The sequence below is a fragment of the Podarcis erhardii genome, assembly GCF_964252035.2.
Source record: "Podarcis erhardii genome assembly, chromosome: Z".
Taxonomy (NCBI): Eukaryota; Metazoa; Chordata; class Lepidosauria; order Squamata; family Lacertidae; genus Podarcis; species Podarcis erhardii.
The window spans coordinates 20,964,039-20,983,295 of NC_138504.1; the positions used below are offsets into that span (position 1 = coordinate 20,964,039).

Genomic DNA, 19,257 nt, shown 5'->3' on the forward strand with positions numbered 1-19,257 from the left:
GGATCAAATTGTCTCATCCATATTCATTGAGCAACACCAAAGAACATAACTACTCTCTGAAACATTTAGTATCAGAAAGTCTGCATCAAAATACAAACAACATGAAAGCTTTCAAATGAACACATTTTACAAGGTGAAGATAAAGGTAAAAATCAAAGAATGAACACCATGAAAATGAAATAAATTACCGGATCCAGGGTCTTGGAGCCACTGGTGCCCAGTCTCACTTATGACTATATTGCCAAAAGCCCAGTTCTGGAAGCGGTATTGGTCTTAAATTATACAGAGTACATTCAGCCTGATATCTAACAAAGTGCTTGTTGCATTTTGCAAAATATTCAGATCAATCCTATCCCCACTGCAAACAATGTAATCCCAATGGACCTTTCCAAACTGCTTCTACTGGTTGACCAAGCACTGGACAAACTGATCCTTTATTAGCTTCCAGGCCTTGTAACCCATTTGTCTTAATAGCATATCTCATAGCCTTCAAGTCCCCCAATTTTCCAGGGTCACTCCCAGAATTCTGGAAGCCATCTTGGCTTCTGATTTGATCCTTGAATGTCCTTATTTCTCCCACCAGTGATACTGCCACCAAGATTGGGGAGGAGGAGGATCTGGCGCTTCTCCCAAGCAACGGCGATGGCAGCGGCTGTGAGGGAGCACCTTGTTGCCTCTCCATGGCCACTGCTGGCTTCCTTCCTTGGGCAGCTCATAGCAGCTATTGGAGAGTGGAGGAGGAGAACAAATAACAGAACAAATAACACTAGCCCAAGGTACAAGACAAGGATGTCCTCTTTTCCCAATTTTATTTGTATTGGTCATTCATTGTATTGTATTGGTCATTCTGAGAGGCAGGCAGAGGGCAGGGCTGCCCTAGGTGGGAGAAAGGGGGAGTGGGGTGCCCACTTTCTACTAGGGAACTACAGAACCCTTACTCCTGCCCTAAATATTTAGCTTCTGTATCACCTTGCCCACCATTTTTTATCCTCTTTTGCCAATCATTTTTATTGATATTCTATCATTTTTAACGAATTGTCACAAAATTAATACAAATTCAATATACTGTATTTTTCGCCCTATAGTTATAGGACACACTTTTCCCCCTCCAAAAATGAAGGGGAAATCTGTGTGCGTCCTATGGGGCGAACGCAAGCTTTCGCTGAAGCTTGGAGAGTGAGAGGGGTCGGTGCACTCCAGGCTTCAGGAAGCTACCAGCAAGCCTGGGGAACCTGTGGGAGCTGGGGGGGGGATAATTTTTTTCTTCTTTATTCCCCCCCCAAAAAAAACTAGGTGCGTCCTATGGGCCGGTGCGTCCTATGGGCCGGTGCGACATTCTCCCCCTCTAACGCTGCCAGTTTCCCAGCGTCACCAACCCTTCTCTTCTTTTCTGTTTGAAAGTCTCAGAAGTCGTCAACACACTGTGGTCCATCCTGTCCCATTCACTGTTCTTATTTCCAACTTCAAGCTTCAAAGAGGGAGGCTGGTGTAATCTCAACAAAATCCCTGTCTCCTCTCCATCCTCCCCCTCCCCAACTGATTAATTTTCCTGCAGTCCATCTTTCCAATCCTCAGTTCCATTAGTCCTTAGTTATAAAATAAATGCAACGCAAGGAGTATCTTTAAAGTCCACTCTTCCCAAAAAATTTGCATTCCATTGCTTTAGGGGAGGGTAGATAACGCAGATCCCCCCCAAAAAACCCATTACTTACAACATTGACTTCCTTTCCCCTCCTTACACTATTTAAGCAAAGCAGAAATTAGCATCTTTCATTCTTTTCAAGCCTTTCCAAACCGATGATTTTTTCCTCCAGCATAAATCAGGATCTTTTTAGCTGGTTGCCTCTTCACTTGCCAATTATGTCCAAATTCAAAGGTATTCCAGAGTTCACCATGGTAGCTTGCTGGGGCTGTCCTTGGACGCAGCAATTAAACCCAGCGCCCTTACCTTTTCATCTGGGAGACGGGGATTTCCATCCCCGTTCACACACACAAAAAAAGCATTAACAGACGACCGTGGATTGTGCCCTTTTGATAGCCTTGAAATGTTAGGGGAGACATGCCCCTAACCCAGTGCTTTTTTTATTTAAAAAAAAATGTTTAGGGGTACTCTCACTTTCCAACTCATATTGAAATACTGCCCCTCAATGAGGTCAAACTTAGATTCACAAATGTATCTATATCTGTATCATCTATCCACTTATGCATGTGCATAAACTAATTTTAAGTGTACTTTCCTTACAGGATGGGGGTTGATCTAAGAGAATAAAAGTACCCAGAGAGAGTAGGACCCACATCATTTGTTCAGAAATCCATATGTGACCAAAGACTTTTAAAGTTTGGCAACCCCTGTTTTACAGACACAAGTACACGTTGTGGGGGAAATTTGCAGAATGTTCTAAAATGACTGAGGAGCCCTCCCCGTGACTGAGCCTGTCTCCATCCAAAGTTCAATAATACCAAAATAATAATAATAATAATAATAATAATAATAATAATAATAATGTGTTATTTATCCATATGCCTCCCATCTGACAGGGTTACCACAGCCACTCTGGGCAGCTTCCAACAAATTAAAACACAGCGAGACATCAAACATTAAAAGCTTCCATATACTGCTTCCCTATACTGGGCTGCCTTCAGATGTCTTCAAAAAGTCAGTTGTTTATTTCCTTGACATCTGATGGGAGGGTGTTCCACAGGGCGGGCGCCACTACCAAGAAAAAATGGATCCACTGAATACCAATTATTGCTATAGAGCAGAACATAAGACGCTTTGGACAGGAAGAGGTGGATTGGTAGGTTCATTTATTAAATAAGAAAGATGCTGCCCAAACAGATTTCTCATTTTAATGGCTGTGCTGATTAAATATTTGCTGCGTCTTGATAGGTATGTATTCATTGGGTGTGGCTTGCGATAAAGCCCTCATGGAGAAAGCTAAAGGTAAGAGAGCACCCATAAAAGGCTGCACCAAACAATGGAGGACGATTCTGCAGTTGCACCTGTTTTCCATATTTATTAAAAGTTCCTAGGTGTATCTATTCTGCTGGTGCCCAATCCCATAGGGCCTTCCAGCTCTTTGACCATTCAGGTAATTCACTGGTTGATGGCCATACTTCTGGTGCTCAGGCCGAGGTACCACTGATGCCCCGGGTCTCTGAAAGGGAAAGTTAAAATATGAAAATTGGTTGATGCATTGGAAGGACTCCCTGCCCCCTCTCTAGAGCCTCCTTCCCACCAACTGCCATGTGGGATTCCAGGAGCATGAAGGAAGCAGGCAAGGATAACACCAGGCCCTTACTACAGTTCTAGCAAGACTGTTTTCTCTCCCCCACTTCCCACAGAGCCACCTACCACCAACTGTAATTTGCAGCAGGTGGAGAGAAACACCACGTGACTGCTCTAGACAGACTCCTCCTCCTGCTACAGGGCCAAAATTGCTTCTGGGCATGTTCATGAGTTATTTTTTCCCTTTTCCCACCAGCTTCTACTCCTGTGGATACACTTTCTTAAAGAGCCATGGAGAAGCAAAGAGTTGCAGTGGGGTTGGTGAGCATAAGACAGAAGAAAGGGAGTGGGTAGGTGGGGAAGTAGATTAAGCCCTGGGGCTGCATCCACACCATACATTTAAGGCACACACACACACACCCTCAGGAATTCTGGGAACGGTAGGAATTCTGGGTAATAAATGACAGCTCTCAGGTTTCTTCGTGGGGTTGGGGTAGGGATGCACTTTAAATGTATGGTTGTGCACACAGCCTAAGAATCAGGAAGAGGGAATGAGTGATGTAACAGACAGGCTCTCATAGTTACTTCTAAGGGCTCTTTCCAAATCCAGGTCCAAGCAGTGAGTTGTTTTTTCTTTTATGTTTTGTTTTCTGGTCTTTTGTTTTGTCCCACTGCTTCCCCATGAAAAAAAAAACCTCTTTACTGCTGAATCGGAACAAACAGCAATCCACAGAAACCTCAATTGCTGTTTGTTCTGATTTAGCAGTGAATAGCAGGCTTTTCTGGGGTGGGACCAAAAAACCCCCCACAGCTTGGACATAGACCTGGAAACTGTGGGTCTGTGCCCGAAAGCATGGCAAAGAAGGAAGTCTGAATAAGCCCTAAAGCTTCCTGAACACCTATGTAGTAAACCTGATACACAAAGGCTTCACATGTGCTCCATTTCCAGTTTCCTAGTGCAAATTTTATCAGTGGGATCTAGGGAATCGTGAACAGAGTTCTGTTTACAGATGGGGATTGCTCCTTTTTCCTACTGCAGCCCTGAAAACTAACCCCTGAAGACTGGGAATGATGTGGCATCTGGTGTAGGGCATCCTTGCCCAACCAGGTGCTTTTCAGATGCTTTGGGCTGCAGCTGCCATCCTCTCAAACCATTGGCCATGCTGACTGGGGTTGGTGGTAGTTGCAATCTAAAACATCTGGCGGCACCATGTCAGGGAAGGCTAGTGTAGCGGGTTCCCACTGGAAACTGAAGAAAGAGGTCCTTCCACTCATGCAGAGAGCTCTCTCTGAATCCTGTCCCAGTAAAAACAAAACAAAACACCCCACTCCTTGTATAACTGAGATTATTTGTACATACAAGAAATTGTTGCATGGGCATAGCAGAAAATGGGTTTATGTCCTCATAATCCACATCAGGCACCTCACTCTCCCAAGAGTTAAGCTGGCCAGCTCGGAAAGACCGACCCACAAATACATCATCTTGGCTTGGAACAGCTCTTCTCAATGGCTGGTGAGGCATCTGACTATAATAATCAAATTAAACACTTTTTTTAAAAAATGCAAATATAAATTTCTTATGGGCAGATAAATGCAACAAAGAGTTATGTTTCAAGATAAATATGGCACAGTAAACCATTAAGGTGCTGCAAGTCTCTGGACTCAGCTACACAGCTGCAAATAAAACATTTTAAATGTGTTGTAAAGTGCAATATACAAATGTGAGACAGTGAGCTATGCCAAATTCAATGTATTTTTCAAAACATTTTTTTAAAAAGCATTTTCACAGCGTTTTTTAAAAATATGTTTGTAGATTTCACCTCTGTTACGTTTGCTGCAACAGAATAACATGGCTACTTCTCTGGAATACAGATCTAGGCAAAATAGCAACATGATAACCGCTTATTGTATGCACTGAATCAAAATGAATGGCCTCAGTTTTGGGAGCTCAGTTTTGGCATCAGTTTAGCCCAAAGCATCCCACCTGGCTGCAGCAAAAAGAAAGATGGAAAGCAGGGCCCAGTCCATTGGCTCAGCTGAGAGACCAGCTCCATCTAGCTTTTCCTCTCCTAAGAGGAAGTGGGGTGTAGTGGTTAAAAGTGGTAGACTCGTAAGCTGTGAACCGGGTTCATGTCTCCGCTCCTCCACATGCAGCTGCTGCTGGGTGACCTTGGGTTAGTCACACTTCTTTGAAGTCTCTCAGCCCCACCCACTCACAGAGTGTTTGATGTGGGGGAGGAAGGGAAAGGAGAATGCTAGCCGCTTTGAGACTCCTTCGGGTAGTGATAAAGCAGGATATCAAATCCAAACTCTTCTTCTTCTCCCTTAAGCGGATCCTTCATTACAAACTGGTCATTATAGAAAACTGCTAATGAACTTCTGTCTCGGTTTGCTTGTTTCCTTCTTCATCCCTTTTCCTAGTTGCGTCATATGAGCTCCTGCAGATCACAGGCACCACCACAGCTTCTGACCTGCACTCATTCATACAAAGGTCTGAACATAGAATGAACATGCAGCCGAGGACTCTGTCTTTTGCAGGTTTTCTGTACATAGAGATGAGGTAGGCAAGCAGCTCCTATGGCAGGAGTGGGAAACCTTTTAATCTCGAGGCCCACAATGCCTTCTGGGCAAACTTCCATAGGCCTCATGGTGGTGGAGGCAAAAATTGATGCATATAAATTTTGCCTTTGTGCAGTAAGCTAGTTTCTATATATACACACACCTATATCCTCTGTCCAGGCAAAAACACTTAAGGAAGGTACAAAACAAGGCCAGTGAGAGGTGTGGCCTGGGAGGAGGTTATATGGCCTGAACAGCTGGGAAGGTTGCAGGCAACTGGATAAATGTTTATTGGTAAGAAAAACAAACAGAAAATACGAGACTATGTGACAACTATAAGGCATGTTCTAAACTCCAGGTCCATACAAATTCTAAAATGCCTTGAAAATGATGCAGAACAATGGACTCTTCTTCCTCAGGAGAAGAAAGCTTTCAAGCAAATGGAGGGCAAATTTCAGAACAGTTCAAGATCATTTTACATTTGAAAATATATAATGGTTTCCATCATTGCCGAGCAGTGTGCACAATTTATCTTCTAGCAGGAAAAATATATCATCATTGTGAAAAAGTTTGACCAAAGGACATCATACCTGTAGTCTCCAGCATATGGTGACTGTATTTGTTCACGAGGGTGACTTTGGAGATTGTACCTGGGAAATTTAATATCATCCTATACCAAGAAAGAGCAAAAAGAAAGAAGGGGGAATTAAGCGACAAATTGACTTCTGTTTTGTTATTTTAAAATGTTTATTATGAAAAACAGATGATAAAGATGCAACCCTTAAAAACAAATATGCAATCCCCAAAATACTGAAGACAAATAATAAGATAATATGTCTACTGTTACTCACCAGCCTTCATCAACCGTATGCCGTCAAGATATGGGACCCATGCTCACTGAGGCAGATGGGAGTTACAATATAGCCTAAAAAATATCTGAAGGGCATGAAGTTGATGAAGGTTGGTATACAGGAAGAGAAAATCAGAGTGAAATAAAGACTAGTTGCAAACACATCATGACAGAGTTAAAAACAAACCTGGTTATTGTACCTTGTCCTTCCTATATTTCTTATTGCAAAAACTCAGAAAATACTGCCATCATTCTACACATAAATGATTAAAGTTTCTGTTCCTTAACTGTATATCGGGAGTGGAGAACCTGCAGCTCCTAACTCCTTTTGGCCCCAGCCAGGTGACTAACGGTCAAAGATAATATTAGTTGTAGCACAGCATCTGATGGGCTACAGGTTCTCCATCCTTGCTGTATAGGAATGAATGAAAGAATTAGTGGCTTTCTCTCCCACAGAAGAAATAGAAGTGGTAAGAGCTGTTTGACCGTGGGACCAGTTACCAGTGTCCCTTACTGGAGGTCTTCAAGCAGGGGCTGTACAACCATTGGTCAGTGGTGCTCTAGCTAAGGATTTCCTGCACTGAGCACAAGGTGTTGTTGTTGTGGTTCTAAAAAAACTGTATGATACCAAACCATAAAAGGGCCACCTATCTGCAGAAATGAACTTATTTCCTTGTCAGGCACACTCCCAGCTTAGCTTCCAAACTATCCCTATAGCATATTTGGCTGGCAGATTTTCTAATAAGATTTTTTTTTTTTTGCTGCACTTTATTCTTTTGTCCTTTACAATACCTACCAGGTGTGACATTTCTTCTAGCCTTTTAGACCTCCTTAGAAGGCAAACGAGACATTTTCTAGATAAGATGTCTGCTGCCTGATGTAAACAAGTTAATTAGCTGCAGGATAGCTTTATCCTGTTAGAGGCACCTTTCAGATCAGTGCTAAATGTTAAGGGAAGTTTTGAGTGAAGTCCATGCTTTAAATGCTATTTATTTGTATTATTGGGGTTTATCTGTTTTATGTGATGAATAATCCTTCCCTTGTGCTTTACATATATGTGTTTTATGCTTATGCTGTAATGGCCATTGACTGCAAAGAGTAAAAAAACTTGAACTGGACTCTTGGCACTGCAGCAGCTATTCGTTGCTGCAGATTCCTCCTCTCACCCCACCAGGAGTCTTCTAGGCCTGGTTGGGATAAAGGAGGACAATCATATTGCAGCTTCTAAGCAAACGAAGTCCATTTGATGTCAGCTAATGCAAATGCCCTAATCTCATCTTACATATCAGACATCCATTGTAAATGTCAATTGCAGAGTGGATAGGGGAAGAACGCCTTTCAGAAAAGGCTGCGAGCTATTTCCCTCATTTACAAAAAATAATGCAAAACCCAGGGGCATTTCAAAAATAAACAATGCCATCCATTGAATTAAACAAAGCACCCCTTTTACCACAATTAAATTCCAAGTCCATAATAAGCAAGCAAGCAAACAAGCAAGCAAACAAGCAAGCAAGCAAGCAAACAAACAAACAAACAAACAAACAAACAAACAAACAAAACAAACACAATATTTTACCTGTCTTCCTTGTGAATAAGAGGCAGATCTCAACCTATTGGCTAGTTTAGGAGCATATTCTGAATGATGCTGTGGTTCAGGTCTCAGCTGCCTTGCCTGAGTACTGAAAATATATAAGAGTCAAAAGAATGTGAGCCCTTGATTCCTTCCTTCCTTCTCCCTTCGTTCCTTCCACATATATATAGAAATTTAGTACACTGCTGGCGAGGAGGGGTGAAAACAGGAACAGCCTGCCCCGTTTCACCACCTGAGGCAAAACGGGAATGTGCTGTGCCCTGCCCCCACTTCTACCACTGCCAGAATACCCACTCCTTTCTCAGTGGGGTGTTCGTCTAAGCATTGTCACTTGTCTTCTATGTACAGGGGGCAGCTGTGCACAGGTGAGAGCAGTGGCGTAGCGTGGGTTGTCAGCACCCGGGGCAAGGCAAGTAATTTGCGCCCCCTAACCCGTGGATTTGCGCCCCCTAACCCGTGGATTTGCCCTAACCCCAGATGTTGCGCCCGGTGCGGCCGGCCCCCCCTGCACCCCCCACGCTACGCCACTGGGTGAGAGGAGGGCATTCTGGCACCAGTGGAAACAGTGGGGCAGGTGAGGTACCACCACTTGCATTTCCTCCTTTTTTAAAAAAACAAAGTAATAAGAATAAATAAAAATGTGCACCCCACACCTGAGACCATTCCAACCTCCCAAAATTTCTATACCTATTGCGATTGCCATAGGGCTTTAAAGGTCAGCACCAGCACTTTGAATTGTGCTCGGAAACATACCGGGAGCCAATGTAAGTCTTTCAAGATAGTGTTATGTGGTCTCGGCAGCTGCTCCCAGTCACCAGTCTAGCTGCCGCATTCTGGATTAGTTGTAGTTTCCGGGTCACCTTGAAAGGTAGCCCCACACAGAGCGCATTGCAGTAGTCCAAGCGAGAGAAATTCATATTTCAGTTCGAGAAGTGTGAAGTCCATTGTTCTCCATTAAAATACAAACAGCACCTAATTTCTCATTGATTTCTACTTGGGATCAAACTAGGTAAGTGTGCATAGACTTGCAGCCTACATGGAATGTTCATTTGGGAAAGAAAAGATTTCCACTGCAATATATACTGACTCACCGGCTTCGCTTGGCTTGTTTCTCTGGCTTGTCCTTGCAATACTGGACCCACTGTGTTGTGACAGCAGCTGCAAAAGACAGAGCCACTGCGGGGAAAACCACAACTAAAATCAAGTCCAAAGTGCTCCAAAGCTCCTCGCATTTGACACCCATGTACCAGTAATTTTTCCAGCCATTTTGGTAGGAAGGGCACCTGTGGATGGAATCAAGCAAAGCAACATCAAAATAGTTTGCATCCACCCCCTAATAGTATGATTACAACCCATCGTAATGCTTTTGTGCTGGGGTGCTATCCAGTGACGTGTGGTCAAATTGGGCAGGGCTGCAATTTTTAACCTTGCTGTTTTCCTCACAATGGAACTTGTTTGTCCATGGACTGCTTGCTGGGGCCATGTGACCAGTATGACTAAAGCGCTACTGGCACATGAAGGACCGTGATGAGTGCCAGAGTCCAAGGAAACACCGTTTACCTTCCCGCCGCAGCGGTACCTATTTATCTATTTGCACTGGTGTGCTTTCAAACTGATAGGTTGGCAGTAGTTGGGACAGAGCAATGGGAGCTCACCCTGCCACACAGATTTGAACTGCTGACCACAGAGCCACCTGGCTGACCAGTTCGTGGTTTAGACCACAGCACCACCCGCGTCCCTAATGGAACTTGTACAGCACTTTAGGAAAGTGTGCCATCTTACACATGCAAAGGGCCAGGGGTAAAATGTAGGGTTGCCATAAATCCTCTTTTTCCAGGACATGTCCTCTTTTTCAGGGGAAACATTTCTGTCTGGTTGGATTTTTTAAATTTGCCCAAATGTCTAAGGGTGCAGGAAAGGGGTACTTTTTGTTTTACACACATAGTACTAGACAAGCAAGTGCAAAACATATACATACTGTGTGTCTTTTGCATGATGCAGGAAGGACCAGGTTTTTGCTTTTGTATATTTTGAAGGGACATTGTAGAATGTGTCCGCTCCCACACAGAGTGTATGTGCAATGAACTTTTTCATAGGAAAACAGAGCCAGAGGTGCAACCTTGGGAGGGGCATGGGAGGGGCAACATCATGCGTGCGACATTCTGATGTCCTGACAGATGGGCTTTGGGAAGATGGCAGGACAGATCTTGGACACATTGGAGCCTTGCACCTTCCTGCCTAAGCCAGGTAGAAGCTTCCTGGGCTTTGGGAAGGAGGCACAAGGGGAACATTTAGAGGACTAGCCTCGTCTCCTTAGGCCAAAGGCCACATGTCACTGCCTGCAACCCCTCTCCCCACCTCACCCAACCCCAGGCACGAGTGCTCTTTTTTGCTGTTCAATATATGGCAACCCTAGAACTCAAATGGACTCTCTCTCTCTCTGAACCTTCGGATTCTTCCCATGCTACAGCCTCTTTTCACAGACCACACCCTTCTCGGCTTCTTATGCCTGGTTGGAAAGTGTCCTTGAGCTAGGACAGCGCCTTTTGCATGCTTGGATAGAGAGTAGTGGAAATGTGGGGAATGTCGCAGCCTCTGACATTTGCACAGCTGGGGTGTCACCTGCTGTAGAAAGTTAAGTCATATCCATGGCCCCACTCACTGTGGAATCTGGCTTCTTTCTCCACTGGCATGCAGCCCCCTGAAAGTTGCTTATGGGGGAATGTGGCTTGGGTTGAAAAAGTTCCCCACCCATGACTTAAGCACATGGTGCCTGCGTAGACATGGCAGTTGGTGCAGTGGGGCTGCACCACTCATTTGACCTCTTTCTGGCTGCACTGATGCTGCATACCAGGATGGAAAGGCAATGGGACAAAGCTAATTCAGCACAGCTGCTGCACATCTATCCCATGTCATCCTTGCTACAAGCCTCTCTCTCCCCGCCACCTCTGTCATAATATGCAGCAGTGAGGTGGACAGAGGGAGGTCAGGTGCCCAACCATTGTCTTTCCCCACAAAGCTCAGCCAAACCCTAAAAGGAAGGAAAGTAACTTACTTGCAAAAGGGAATTTGATCTTTACAACCACAGGCAACTCCTTCTGGACAGAAATCACTTGTACTGCCTGGACAATCATCAAGGTCAGCCACACCGGAACAATTGGCTGAAAACAGTGGGGAGAGAGTTGAGCTGCATAGCAATGTCATATTGACCATAATTTAAGATACCCATAGAGATAATTTGTGAGCATATTCTAATGATGTGCTGCTTTGTCTCAGGGACCCTGCGGACCTGAGTTGTTTTGCAGGGGTATTCAACATGCCACTTGGCCTATCGCTAATATCCAAAAAAACCCCAAAGTGCTGCACCAACAAGCACAAAACAACCCCTCTGCAACACCACAATTCCAACTTAATGGTGTAACATTGGAAAAAGTTGACCACTTTTCCTACCTAGGCAGTTATCTTTCCACAAGGGCCAACATTGATGCCAAAATCCAGCATCGACTGAGCTCTGCGAACACAGCTTTCTCCTGATAGAAGTGCAGAATGTTTGAGGACTAGGACATTCAGAGGGAAACCAAAATGCTAGTAACAAGCCATTGTACCACCAACTTTACTGTACGCTTGTGAAACATGAACCTTTTATAAATGCCATCTCCAGCTCCTTGAAGGATTCCATCCGAAATTTTTTACAGATCACTTGGGAAGACAGATGAACTAATGCCTGTGTACTGGATGAAGCAAAGATCACCAGTGTCAAAGCAATGATTCTTCAACATCAACTTTGTTAGACTGGTCATGTTGTTCTGGTGCCTGATTATTGTTTTCCAAAGCAACTACTCTATTCCCAACTTAAGAATGGAAAGCAAAATACCGGTGGACAACAAAAGATAACTGGGAAACTCTGTGAGTGCTGTGATGGAGAACAGCCTTCACCAAAGGTGTCATAGACTTTGAAGAAGCATGAACTCAGGACGCAAAGGAGAAATGTGCCAAGAGGAAGGCACACTTGGCAAATCCACACCGTGATCAACTCCTGACCAGAAACCTATGTCCCCACTGTGGAAGGATGTGCGGATCCAGAATTGGCCTCCACAATCACTTACAGACTCACTGTTAAGTCCGTGTTCATGAAAGACAATCTTACTTGGCTACAAGTGATTGCCAAAGAAGCAGAAACGGGTATTCAACATGCCACCAGTGCAAGAACAGTGCATTAGTGGTGGATTTATATAGGACCACCAACATTTCATCCTGCTTTATTATTTATCATTATTACGTATTATTATTATTTTATATAAACAAACACACCTGCCCAGATGCACGAAGCACCTTTGCTCCCTGCTTCATACGAGCACAATTAAACCAGGGAGCCTCTAATTAACAATACCTATTTCATCTAAACTGAAATTATGGATGGTATTTAACTTTTATTCAGAGCAGACCTGCTGAAATTAAAATAACCTAACTTTCAGGTAGTCATATCCATTCATTTTAACTGGACTAATCCCAGTAAAACTTGGTTGAGTACCACCCAATGGGTGCTACCTAGGGTGGTCTGCTGCCATATGCAACCACATCACTCTGGAAAGGTAGGTCTCTGCTGCTTGCTGGGAGGGACGAGACAACAGGGAGGCTGGTACAGTGAAAACTTGCCTGCAGAGCTGATCCAACTCTCCTGCCAGTGCATTTGCACTACTCTGATGCAAAGATACACAGAGGTATACCTCCTAAAATTACTTCTGTTGTTCTGTTTTTGTTTATTACTACTACTACTACTATTACTATTTGCCTGACCTACACCATAAGGTGTGAGGGTGAGTTACAACCACACAAAAAGATTTAAAACCAGTTAAAACAAATTACAATCAGAAGAATGGGAGCTGGGGGGGGGGTTTAAGAACAGGCCAAGGTAAAGAGATGTATCTATAGCATATGAGAAAACGTATACCAGTAAACACCTGAGAGCAGATCAGAAGCCTGTGACCTCCTTTGCACATGGTTAATAATAATCATCATCATCCACCTCCGGAATTACTGGCAGGGACCACTGTTGCTGATAGGGTGACCATTAACACATTATCATAAAAGAGGACACAGAACTGCATGACATCTCTGTGTACTATTTTATATGTATGGATGCACACTTATGACTAATGCAGAGAAGACTATGATCAGGTAACCTGAGTGCTGCTCTTTCTGCCCTTTAGATGCTAATGGCTGATGGAAAACTTTAAAGTACCTCCCTTCCTAGGGTTATTAGGGGAAGAGCTGTGGCTCAGTGGTAGAGCCTCTGCTTTACATGTAGAAAGTCCCAGGTTCAGTTCCCGCCGGCATGTCCAGGAAGGGCTGGGAGATCCTTTCAAATAAAAGCCAACTCCTCTTTTTCCTTTGAATGTTCTCTTTCAGCAAGCTACTTTAGGGAGCTTTCTAACTGTTGCTATTGCTAGTCAGAAAAACATAAGAATGTAAGATGATTCCAGCTGGATGAAGCCAAATACTTACCTAGTCCAGTATCCTCTTCCCACAAGTGACCAAACAGATGCCTAGAGGAAGCCCTGGTTGATCTCTTGCACACCATCTAGAGATCTTCCAATACACCCTTATCTACGTCTGTCATGCCTACCCCTGCCTGACGGCACAATTCTACCCATATTTCTTCAGAGGTAAGTCCCATTGTGCTCAATGGGACATATCCCCAAGTCCAGGGGCAGAGAACTTGTGGCCCTTTCATACGTTGCTGGATTTTCATCAGGTCCAGCCAGAATGGCCAATAGCCTAGGATATTGGGAGATGCAGTCCAGCATCCTTTGAAGGGTTGCACAGTTCCCCAGCCCTTCCCTGAAATCATAACCTAACTTACTGCAGATTAATATTGGACTCCTTAAGTTCAGGCCCCATGTGCACCACATGTTTAAAGCTGTGTTATACCACTTTAAGAAGAAGAGTTTGGATTTGATATCCCGCTTTATCACTACCTGAAGGAGTCTCAAAGCGGCTAACATTCTCCTTTCCCTTCCTCCCCCACATCAAACACTCTGTGAGGTGAGTGGGGCTGAGAGACTTTAGAGAAGTGTGACCAGCCCAAGGTAACCCAGGAGCTGCATGTGGAGGAGCAGGGAAGCGAACCTGGTTCACCAGATTACAAGTCCACCACTCTTAACTACTACACCACACTGGCTCCCAGTCATGCCCTCCCCGAAAGAACCCTTAGCTGTAGTTTGTTATTGGTGCTGAGGAAGACCCTTATTCTATTTACAAAGCTACAATTCCCAGAGCAGTTTAACAACTAATCGCTTTTCCCTGGAAACTCTGGAAACTGTAGCTAAGTGAGGGGGATCAGTCAGGATTGCGTTTTGCATCTATGGGGATCTTGTTTAACTAGGTCTCATCTATAACCAGCCCCAAATGTTTCTTACGATCTGCAGCTTCCGTCGTCAGCCAACTCTTGGACAACACGGCCAGGAGAAGGAAGAGAGCACCAGAGGTTAACATGGTGGGATGCTGTTTGGAACAAGAGTTAATCCTCTTCTCTGGGACTCTCCTGCCCATCTGAGATTCTCCTTCAGTTTTGATTTCTTGTTCTTCTTCTTTCTCCTTATAGCAGACCAAAGGTCCTGGATTTTGAACTTGTTTTACAGCAGCCTTCTTGTAAGCAATTACTAATTAACTTTTCTAAGGTAAACCTATTTGGATCCATTTTTTTATTTTTAAAAATTACAAAAGAAATTATATATATATATATATATATGCAGGTTTTGGTGTCCTCGGGTGTCTTCCCGTGTAAAAGTTGGGGTGTCTAGGCGACGTTTCGACGAGGTCTCACTCGTCATCTTCAGGCTGGTGCTTTCGGCTTCTTGTTACTGGAACAGAGCAGGATCTCAGTGTTTGAGTTCCTATAAATACTGTAGAGGGGGTGTGGTGTATAGCCTCCAATGTTCTGGGCAGAGAGGAAGTTCCCAGGCTAGTGTGCCTTTTCTTCTTTTGTTCCTTAATTTTTTTACACGGGAAGACACCCGAGGACACCAAAACCTGCATTCCTGTACCCGTGAAAATCTACGAAAGCAAATATATATATATATATATATATATATATATATATATATATATATACAATTCCATAATACCACACATCCATACACGCAAAGTCAATGGTGGTTTAAGGAGCACTACATAACTTAATAGCTATCCTTGGTTACTATTCTATTTTGAGCAGGAGATCAAATTGTATGAGTGAAAATAATATATGAACATTGAACATTGTCCTGGAGTTTTAGTTTTATATTCCAGTTATCTCTCTCTCTCTCTCTCTCTCTCTCTCTCTCCCCCAATATATAAAACACATCCTCTAATAGCTCTTTTATAGCAATCAAAATAAATCAACAATGCTATATTCAGTGTTTTTTTCTGGGGGGGCGCATACCCCTAAACATTTTGTGAATCTAAGTTTGGCCTCATTGAGGGGCAGTATTTCAATATGTGTAGGAAAATGAGAGTATCGCTAAACATTATTATTATTATTTTTAGAAAAAAAGCACTGGGTAAGGGGCATGTCTCCCCTAACATTTCGAGGAGGGGATCGAAAGGGCACAATCCATGGTTGTCCGTTAATGCTTTTTTGTGTGTGTGAGCGGGGATGGAAATCCCCGTCTCCCAGATGAAAAGGTAAGGGCACTGGGTTTAATTGCTGCGTCCAAGGACAGCCCCAGCAAGCTACCATAGTAAACTCTGGAATACCTTTGAATTTGGACATAATTGGCAAGTGAAGAGGCAACCTGCCAAAAAGGTCCTGATTTATGCTGGAGGGGAAAGGAAGTCAATGTTGTAAGTAATGGGTTTTTTGGGGGGGGGGGAATCTGCGTTATCTACCCTCCTCTAAAGCAATGGAATGCAAAATTTTTGGGAAGAGTGGACTTTAAAGATACTCCTTGCGTTGCATTTATTTTATAACTAAGCACTAATGGAACTGAGGATTGGAAGGATGGACTGCAGGAAAATTAATCAGTTGGGGAGGGGGAGGATGGAGAGGAGACAGGGATTTTGTTGAGATTACACCAGCCTCCCTCTTTGAAGCTTGAAGTTGGAAATAAGGACAGTGAACGGGACAGGATGGACCACAGTGTGTTGACGACTTCTGAGACTTTCAGACAGAAAAGAAGAGATATGGATTGTGTTTCTTTATTAATGAACTTGTTGTGTGTCAAAGTGAGGATAAAATATGGCGAAATGTGAAGGGTTGGTGACGCTGGGAAACTGGCAGCGTTAGAGGGGGAGAATGTCTATTATATAAACCAAAAAAATTCTAGAGGTTTCGTTTGCACTCTCTGCACACTGCACCTGTGAGGCTGAGTTGTTAACTACTGGGGCCAGAGGCTGAGTTGTTCATTACTGGGGCCAGATGTCCGATAGCAATGTTCAAGGCCAGTTTAAGGAGGAATATGTGTATGTCGTCAGTGAGGAAGCAAGGTCTGTTCCCCCCCCCCAGGTAAAGTGTTACTCAAGATGTATCAGAAGGAAATGTTTCTAAATTGATGAATGGCTATTATAGATAGATAGAAGAGGATTTATTCTACTTGACTATTTTGAGGACATGTTATAACAATGTATAAAAGCTATAGCAGAAATTGGTAACTGAACAGGTGATGTGTAGGGAGAAGGGATGAATGAAATGGTAGTTGGAAAAGTTATATTATTGAGAGCAGCAAATGAGGAAGGAAAATAGAGGGGACATATGGGGTGGGTAGAAAGTCAACTTTTAAATTTATATTGAATTTGTATTAATTTCGTGACAATTTGTTAAAAATTATGGAATATCAATAAAAATAATTGGCAAAAGAGGAGAAAGAAAGGTTGGGTGAGGTGATACAGATGCTAAATATTTAGGACAGGAGTAAGGGTTCTGTAGTTCTCTAGTAGAATGGGGAGTAAAGCTTACCTACAGCCACACACCCAGAACAGACTACTGAATGTAACTGAAATGAATTACTTGGCTTATTAATATCCCAAGATTAATGGAAATGATACAAAATAGAATCATATAATTTACATGCAAAATGGAAAAATATAAAATTGAACAGATAGAGATTGATACAAAATTGGGTAAAGGATAATATTATTAATTAAGTAGTGGCTGGATATGACTACCAAATGAATTTAAGAGTAGCATCGACAAAGCAACTAAAGCAAACGAAATAACTCCTATCTCCCTCCAGCCCATCTGGTTGTGAAATAATTCTAAGCATATTACAGTAATATTAGGCTGCCCTGACCTCAGGAACTGCAAAGGAAATGGTGTGGGATCCAGGAACAGGAATAGCAATGGCCAGGTAAGCCTTGAGTTTAGGATTGTAGCCTTAGTTGGCTAATCTGCCTGTTAAAAAGTACCATGCAATACCAACAGTATCCCCAGGAATTCTTGATACTGGCAATGGGGCACTATCACCATACATTTAAAGCACATCCATCTTGAATACAATGATGGCAGCACAAGTATCACAAGTGCACAGTTCCTACTCACCCTGAGTGATAAGGCGCTCAACACATGTTCATTCCTGTGAATGGAAGGCACCATGATCTGAAAAACTGCCATAGCACTTGCCTGTCAGAACAGAATTATGTTTTAAGTTGGCAGAAGCCAAAAAGCTACTTTAGACACAGTCAAGGGAAATTCTATGTCCTGTGGAATTCTTAACCCACGGACCCCTTTGCCCTATTTTATTTTATTAAATTTGTATATCTCCCTGTTAGTAAATCAGTCCACCGAAGCTGCATTTTGTAATTCACATGACTATCTTGAGAGAGTGTGAGAACAGGAAGAAACAGTCTTATCTCTTCCAGCTGCATATGTTCTTTTGTAACTGTGCTTTTGCTTTTACATTCCCGTTTGTTCTCAGAGCTGAAGAGAACGGTAACCATTATGCATTTCTCTGTGTATAGTCTGTAAATAAATAGTAGATTAGTTCTACGGTGTCTCCTGCTTATTACTATACAAAGTCAGGAGATTAGTGTGCATAAATCATTATGATGTGTGTCACTGGAGCATCTGGAGTAGAAGGCAGTAGCTTTTCCAGAACCACGCTCACCGAAGGACAGCTGGAGGAATGGGGGGGGGCTGCCGATACCCCAGGGCATTTTCTAACACTCCCTTCATTATAAGATCTCAGGGCAGTGCACAGAATAAAATGCAGGATAAAGGTAAAGGTAAAGGTAAAGGTAAAGGGACCCCTGACCATTAGGTCCAGTCGCGGACAACTCTGGGGTTGCAGCGCTCATTTCGCTTTACTGGCTGAGGGAGCCGGCATTTATCCGCAGACAGCTTCTGGGTCATGTGGCCAACATGGCTAAACTGCTACTGGTGAATCAGAGCAGCACATGGAAATGCCGTTTACCTTCCTGCTGGAGCGGTATCTATTTATCTACTTGCAATTTGATGTGCTTTCGAACTGCTGGTTGGCAGGAGCTGGGACCTAGCAACGGGAGCTCACCCTGTTGCAGGAATTCGAACTGCCGACCTTCTGATCGGCAAGCCCTAGGCTCTGTGGTTTAGACCACAGCGCCACCCGTGTCCCAAAATGCAGGAAAAAAACAAGTAATTTAAGTAAAACAAACAATAGCAATTTTCACTCCCGTTTCTGTTTCTTTTAGAATTCTCTGGCATCCCTTATCTTAATCTTGAAGAAGTAAAATCAGGCACAGTGCTAAAGTAACATATTACTGACTACACAGATTTTCCATGGACCACCTGAGCAGAGCTCACAAGCCACTGGTGGTTTGTGGACCACTGTTTGAGAACCTCTGCCTTAGGTGACTGCAAAGGTGAGGGTGGGCCTAAATATCACCCATTAGGATTTTTGAACATGGAAAGCTATGATAATAGTTGACCCACCTCTGTGTTGTTTCTTTGAGTCCCTCTCTTTCCCACCTGTGCAAAGCAATTCACTAAAGGGGAGGAGATTAGGGGAGGTAGAGAATTGTGACACTGATCCCATTGTGACTCTTCATATGATCCACATATGCTTAATGGCTCAA

General features: G+C 43.4%; 1 protein-coding gene across 1 annotated transcript; it reads right to left on the reverse strand.

Annotated features, from left to right (window-relative positions):
• Nucleotides 1-2,791: 2,791 nt before the first annotated feature.
• LOC309333998 (uncharacterized protein) lies at nucleotides 2,792-19,162 on the reverse strand. Its single transcript, XM_081848140.1, has 9 exons — nucleotides 19,115-19,162; nucleotides 17,747-17,827; nucleotides 14,649-14,826; nucleotides 11,285-11,390; nucleotides 9,321-9,512; nucleotides 8,215-8,317; nucleotides 6,379-6,458; nucleotides 4,590-4,755; nucleotides 2,792-3,158 (listed from the first exon to the last, which is right to left on the reverse strand). Exons 2-9 carry the CDS (start codon nucleotides 17,816-17,818, stop codon nucleotides 3,030-3,032), a joined length of 1,026 nt encoding a protein of 341 aa, XP_081704266.1. The 5' UTR covers nucleotides 17,819-17,827; nucleotides 19,115-19,162; the 3' UTR covers nucleotides 2,792-3,029.
• Nucleotides 19,163-19,257: the final 95 nt, after the last annotated feature.

What these genes read in the sequence shown, in the direction of transcription:
- LOC309333998 (XM_081848140.1), bottom strand. Translation starts at nt 17,818, where the DNA reads ATGGCAGTTTTTCAGATCATGGTGCCTTCCATTCACAGGAATGAACAT. An exon ending in CTTATTCACAAGGAAGACAG is followed by an intron (nt 6,459 to 8,214) that starts GTAAAATATTGT and finishes TTCTTGGTATAG; the next exon opens with GATGATATTAAATTTCCCAG. An exon ending in TGCCCATGCAACAATTTCTT is followed by an intron (nt 3,159 to 4,589) that starts GTATGTACAAAT and finishes TTTCCCTTTCAG; the next exon opens with AGACCCGGGGCATCAGTGGT.